General features: G+C 35.6%; 1 protein-coding gene across 2 annotated transcripts in view; it reads left to right on the top strand.

Annotated features, from left to right (window-relative positions):
* Positions 1–644: 644 nt before the first annotated feature.
* LOC106109585 (vanin-like protein 2) overlaps positions 645–7,240 on the top strand; it is a 12,060-nt gene continuing 5,464 nt past the window's right edge. The window contains exons 1-8 of one of the 2 annotated variants that reach the window (XM_013291152.1): positions 645–850; positions 1,195–1,311; positions 1,767–1,892; positions 2,816–2,985; positions 3,485–3,699; positions 4,082–4,168; positions 4,802–4,905; positions 5,172–5,363. In XM_013291152.1, coding sequence (XP_013146606.1) covers positions 797–850; positions 1,195–1,311; positions 1,767–1,892; positions 2,816–2,985; positions 3,485–3,699; positions 4,082–4,168; positions 4,802–4,905; positions 5,172–5,363 — 1,065 coding nt within the window. In that variant the 5' untranslated portion in view covers positions 645–796. The remainder of the gene's footprint in view (positions 851–1,194; positions 1,312–1,766; positions 1,893–2,815; positions 2,986–3,484; positions 3,700–4,081; positions 4,169–4,801; positions 4,906–5,171; positions 5,364–7,240) is intronic. The other variant, XM_013291145.1, reaches the window with a different exon arrangement.

A 7,240-nucleotide genomic window follows, 5' to 3' on the forward strand; every position in this document is an offset into this window, starting at 1 on the left:
GTATTAAATAATTAAGTGTCGCCATGTACTCCGTTCTCGTGGATTTAAAAACTTAGTATCTTTAGTATCCTATGTGTTTCCAGATTGTGTTTTAAATCTGTGCTAAATTTCATTAAGATCCGTTATACCATTCTGATTCTAGTAAGAAACATTCAATAATCGATACATCTATCGATCTAATCTTTCGCTTTTTAATATTTTAATATTCCTTATTTCATAATAATGGTATTTGATACTTTCGATTAACTTAAAAAATAAAATTAACCGTGAAATACTGTAACACTTGTGTTGATATATAGTTGTCTATTCAAAGTGAATGACAGAGATGGCATGTTTTTGTACGTTACCCACAGTTTTGACAGAATGTACAGCTAGAAATTATTTTCCAACTAGCTTTTGCCCGCGTGGAATTAAAAAAAAACTAAAAGTAAGTAGCCTGTGTTTTCTTCCATACTATCCTCTACATCTACACCAAATTTCATCGAAATCCGTTAAGCAGTTTAGGCTACAAACTACAAACAAAAATCCACCTAAACTTTCGCATTTATAATGTTGATAAGATTTAAAATTCCCGCGTCGCGACTTCAATGGATACTGCGCATGTGTTGAAGTCCAAGGTTGATTTATATTTATGTTGTCTTCGCATCAGCCAACTTACAGACAGTTCTATACGGGACTCCGTGCAGTAAATACTTGTACACAAACATGTACGAGTGAATTTGAACTCTGTGATCGTACCTCTAATGTAAAAGTTACCTTTAACAGTATACAAATAAAGTGTATTTTCCCTTGAACAATGAGATTGTTTGTGTCGACTCTGTTTCTTTGTCTCGTCTTTTACTCGGAACAGGTAAATTATCTACATTATTAGTTATGTTAATTGTAAAATAGGTTATTTAGACCAAATCAGTTTATTAATTTATTCCAATATTATAATTCAAACATTATTTTAGATTATAAAGACCTTTGAACTAACCTCTGATAAATATGGTTTAAAAAGTAAATATCAAATGTTTTGTTAATTTTTTTATCGACTTCCCAAGAGAAGGAAGTATTCAATTTGTCTGTATGTTTTTTTATTATTTTTTTTATGTGTGTTACGGCATAATTCAATCTCGATAGTTAAGTTGGATGTGGATGTAAGTTTATCTTTTGAAAGAAAACAAAGTAAAATATTTTTGTTTACATTTTCAGAAATCTACCCCCCAAGATGACAGCTACGTCGCCGCCGTGGTGGAGTACGAGGTCAACACAAATGTATCTACCAACTTACAAAACTATGTTAACTTGATAAAAGAGGCCGCGGAACAGGTGAATAATATAACAATTAAAATGGGATAATCCATCAAACCAAATTTATATTTGACTAGCTGTAGCTTGCGACATCGTCCGTATAGAACTTTAAAAAAATAGTACATGTTCCTATGTTTCTCACTTTTAACGTAGCTTTTCAATGGTGTAAGAATTTTTAAAATCGGTCCAGTAGTTTTTGAGTTATTTCAATAGATACAAAAAAATCTTTCCTCTTTATAATATTAGTATAGATTTGAAACAAAAAACACAATTCATTACTACTAAAAGTAGCTTTCTTGTAGCGTTTATCGCTTGTCTTCCCTATCCCCCACACTCTTACAATCTTTTCACGAGGACCTAACACTAAACTTTTGAGTGACAGTATCCGTATCGACGAATCACGATATTTTGTGCAGCGCCTATCGTAAAAGTAACTTACGAGCACAAAATTAATTTTAACGTTATTATTTCAGAATGCAGATATAATAGTTTTCCCGGAGATGACACTCACGAGAGGGCAGCGTCGTATACTGGTTCCTGTACACGGAATCCTCAAAACCACACCCATACCAGCTCTGAACCCTGAGTTATACGACGAAGTGAGTATTAACAAGTAATATTACGTGTATTTTATGATGTTAGTCTATTTACCACGGTGGATATTACCAGCAAAGTACCAGTAATATTTTCTTTAACAAATAGGCATTACAATGTTGCACTAGAGTCTAGCGAAATTGATAAACTAAGTACTATTGAGTTACATACTTTATGACAGTTGATAACGTAACTAACAATAATGTAAAAAGGAATCCCAAGTATAATATTATGAATACACAAAATAACAAGTTTTGGACCAGAATTATTTATTAACGACTTCAGAACACGACGAAAATTTGATCACTACAGGACATACTGTTTGACGATACCAAAGAGATTTAAATATATAGAGAAGGCATAGTTGACACTTCATCTGACGCATTTTTCACATAATCATAAACTCACGCTATCTATTTACTAAACTAGACAACTTAACCTTTCAAAGAAAATACCGACGAAATTTTTTATTCACAATTACGCCTCGTTTATACATTACTAGCTGTTCTCGTGCGGCTTCATCCGCATGAAATTGTGAAAAGATTATTTTATTATTTACATGTGTCATATTATCAATAGCAAATGTCAAAATGACATGACATGTCAAACCTTAGCAATCTTGCTTTCTTGATGTTGGCAGCAACTTATGGTCTCTTTCCTACATTAGGGTTTTTATCCAAAACCTTTACCCCTAGGTTTAACGGAGTGAAAATATACAGCCTAAAGCGTGACGTATGTGTAGGGCTTTTTATTACAGAAAGGATTATTCAAAAACATGCTGTAATTGCTGACATCTTAGTCAACAAAGAAGTGTGTATTTACGCTTTATTATAATAGTACAGATTTATATGTCTTTGGACAAAACATATTCTTTGACAGATTAACACGAATTGTAGTAGCATGAACTAATAACAATAACTTCTTTCAGATTCTAGTCTCAATATCCGCAGCGGCCCGTGAGCATCTAATCTACGTGGTCATTAACGTACAAGAAGTGATGGACTGTAGCAACGCGCCCGGGGAATACTGCCCTGAACAGAAAGAATACCTATTTAATACCAACGTTGTGTTTGATAGAAACGGCGCTGTTATAGACCGGTGAGTTGCTTCATTGCATCGTCAGCCTATGCTTATGCTGGGTTTCCAGTTTCCATTTATTTCGCTAGTCTGTTGCTTGCGATTTCGTCCTCGTTATATTAAAATAAATATAACCTATATTCTCAATAATAACGTAGCTTTTTAATGTTGATACATTTTTTTAAATTAGACCGGACAAAAATCAAAACTTTCCTCTTTATAATATTAGTATAGATTACCTAGTGATCCATAAGTGTTAGGTTGAACTAATTTTCAACGGAGTAAAACTCGAGTTATATAGTTCGAAAACGCATTTAATTAAGTGTTCAAACCGAAAATACTAATACAAATAGGCTGTTTCTTGCCTATTTTTTACTAGATTATATGAATGTAGAGAGAACGTAGAGTCATTTATGCTTCCTTCGAAATCTGTTCAGCTGTTTAGGCAGTAAAGTCTAACAAACATCAATTCAAACTTTCGCATTTATAATATTAGTAAAAACATGTGTCTTCCTTTCAGTTACCGTAAGATAAATTTGTTCGGCGAGTTCACTCGTACACCAGCTTTGAAGCCGGAGCTGGGCATCTTCAGTACCGACTTCGGGGTCACCTTTGGCCACTACATCTGCTTCGATCTGATGTTCCAAGTGCCGGCTGTCCAGGTCGTGCAGAAACATAACCTCACTGATGTGATCTTCAGTACCATGTGGTTCTCTGAGATGCCGTATTTAACTGGTAGGTTTCGCTAGAGATTGCCATTAGAAATAATACTATTATAGGTATAGCTTTTGTCCGTGACTCCGTCTGCGTGGAATTAAAAAAAAAACTGAGTAGCCTTGTATGTGTTCCAGACTATCCTCTACATTTATGCCAAATTTCATCGAGATCCGTTCATCCGTTTAGGCTACAAACTCTTACAAACATCCATTCATCTAAACTTTTGCATTTATAATATTAGTAAGAAGTAAGAAGTAGGATAACGTATGTTTTAACTATTTAACTGCTAGCACTCACGTCTATTATTCTGGTGGCTGCACCGACTAGTTTTTAGCATGTTTTAGTTATAATTTTTTGGTTTTTCTGTCCTATAACAAGTTAATATAATTCTATATTTCAGCTGTGGAAATCCAAGAGGCGTATACTTACGCTATGAACGTCAACTTCTTAGCATCAGGCGCTAACAACGTGAGAGTGGGCAGTGCTGGTTAGTAACATTTTTATAATTATTTTAAAAAAATCTATTTGTGGCCAGTATCAAATTTCCTTTGTTTTTTTTTTGAGAAAAGATTTTTGATTTCAGAATGTTTTGTTTTTGAAATTATAGGCACTTTATTTTTTTTCATATTATAAGATGTCAAAGGTGTAAGCGGCCATGAAACCGCCAAAATGGCGAAGCGACCGCTGCCCATAGACATCCGCAATTGTAAATGCGTTGCCTATCCTAAATTTTCAGAGGAGGAGACGCACATAAAGAGGAAATTTCCTTTTCCTATGAGTCTCCTTCACCATCAAATCCACTTTCCCTTCCTACCTTTTTTATAACAAAAGGGTGGTAAGGGAAAGGGATTTTAATTAGCTCATCAGCATGTAATCCACTTCAATTCATTTACTGTACTAGCTTTCGCCCGTGACTCTGTCTGCGTGGAATTAAAAAAACAAAAGTGAGTATCCAATATGTTCTTCAAGAGTATCCTCTACGTCTTTATCAAATTTTATCGAGATCCGTTCACCAGTGTAGGCTACAAACTCCAACAAACATCCATCCATCTAAACTTTCGCATTTAAAATTTAGTTATATAGTTAACTAAGTTTACCTAAGTTAGATTTGTTTTTTCAGGGTCTGGTATCTACTCAGGCAAGGCCGGCGCGTTGATCAGCGTGATGCCCGGCGTGCCCACCACCAGACTCCTCGTAGCTAAAGTGCCTAAAGTACCGGGACAGGTAAACATCGGAATATTTTAATAACAATATCGGTTGCATGCTTTTTGATATCACGCAAATGCAAAACGAATCATAAACTCTAGTTTATCCCAGACTAGCTTTCGCCCGCGACTCCGTCCGCGTGGAATTAGAAAATGCCAAAGTTCAACCTATGTGTCCTTCCAGACTATCCTCTACATCTATGCCATATTTCATCGAGATCCGTTCGTCTTGGTTAGTTTTTATTTCGTTCAAAAAACTAAACTACATATTGTTTATACTTTCAGGTTAAGGAGGATTACCCTGGTCCTATCAGCGACGACCCCAAGGCGCTGGACAGCTTGAGGCTCATCAGCGACCCCTCACTACCCTCGCACTCCAGCCGCGAGCTGGTCAGCGGCAGCCAGGAGTTCACTCTCACCACCAACGAGGTCTCCTGCAAGTTCTCCGTCAACCTGCAGCTCAAGGATGGTGGACAGGTGAGGATCAACGGCGAATCGGCGTATAAAATATGTAAATATATTTTGTCAAGCTCTTGACTTGACCACGACTATGTGACCTCCCCCCCATTGGCCCCAGCTGGATCCGCCCTTGGTGAAAATAGTGGATAGAGTTAACTGACGCAATGAAGTTAAATGCTAACTAATGGAGTCCTTAGTGTATATTGTTCACACGCTGTAAATGTGGCAATTATTAATAATACAACTTTAATATGTGATTTTTATTTGTATTAATAATGTTAACTATTTAGCTTAAGTAAAAATTAACATTCGGTAGTTAGAGCTTTAATATAATGGACCATTTAACCATTCTTTTAACAACAAAAAAACAGCTTGTTTGGTAGCATCTCTTATGTCATGGCATATGCTCGTTTTATTGCTGATTTTAGCATAACATAATAATGTATTGTGCACGAATTTATAAGCAGTAAACATTAGTGTAAATTAGGGGTGTAACGGAACTCCGCTTCCGCATCCGCAAGTGCGGAACTTCCGTAAGAAATGATAACTCCATGCGGAGTTATAACAGAGGTTAATTTACGTCTTTAACGCGAGCAGAGCGATTAGGTATGGTTTATGCGGCCCGCGCGGGCGTGATATGTCAACCAACTATAATTGTTATACATTATATTTGCATAATAAACTGCATCTTGTAATTATGTACCAATCTGTATTTTGAATTAACGTAGTTTCAGTTTTTATATGTTTAATAAATCGCAATTAATATTTTATTATTGACATCCACTTCCGTTTCCGTTAACCTCCGCTTCTGCAGAGGTGAAGCCCTTCGCCTTCGCATCCGCATCCGCTTCCGTTAAAATGGCCTCCGTTACAACCCTAGTGTAAATAGTTTTATTGCATGACCGCATGTCCACTTTAAAGGTAAGTAACGTAATTATACAATCAATTTGATTAAAGCTTTTATCACTGGAATTGCTTTTAACACTAATACACCGCTAAATGGAATTTCAAAATTCATCATCAACTTGCCCTTATCCCTTACGGAGATCGGCACAGTATGTACTCTTCCATATATATCTATCAGCCGTCATATCTGAATCCACTCCTTTCTTAAGCATATCCTCTTTCACACACCCCATTTTCGGTCTTCCTCTACCTTTGTAGCCATCCACATTCTTCTTAACACTTTCTGGTATATGTCTGTAAATGGGATTCCATAATTAGTGGCTTTAAAGGGGAGGTAACTGCCTCTGCTAAGGGGGGAGGCAGAAATAATGTCACGTGCATTTATTTTCTAACTGATGACGTAACTCTTACACCTAACTTTTTACTAATATTATAAATGCGAAAGTTTACATGGATGTTTGTTAGTGTTTGTAGTCTAAACTGCTGAACGGATCTCGTTGAAATTTGGCATAGATGTAGAGGATAGTCTGGAAGAACACTAAAGTTCCTTACTTTTTTTAAATCCATGCAGACGGAGTCGAGGGCAAAAGCTAGTTTAAGACATTAATATCTATGCTTCTATACTGATATTAAAATACACGAAAAACAAAACAGAATGCACTAAAAACAAAACAAAATACACCAAAAACAAAATATTCTCAAAAAAAACAGTACACTAAAAAGTAACGAAATAATTCCTTGAAAATAGTAAACCTACCTTATTGTAAGTGTTATGTCTATATTGTACAATTATTTTTACTGTGATGTCGGTGTCAGCCAAGGTATGCAGTGATATTTCTACGTAAGGGTTTCCATATTTCTACCATAACAATTGACAATTGAAAGTATAGTAACAATTACGTAATGAATCTACATTGACTGACACCGACTTCAAAGTAAAAATAATTGTACAATATAGACATAACACTTACAATAAGGTAGGTTTACTA

The sequence above is a fragment of the Papilio polytes genome, unplaced genomic scaffold (genome assembly GCF_000836215.1).
Source record: "Papilio polytes unplaced genomic scaffold, Ppol_1.0 DF824269.1, whole genome shotgun sequence".
In the NCBI taxonomy this organism is placed as follows: Eukaryota; Metazoa; Arthropoda; class Insecta; order Lepidoptera; family Papilionidae; genus Papilio; species Papilio polytes.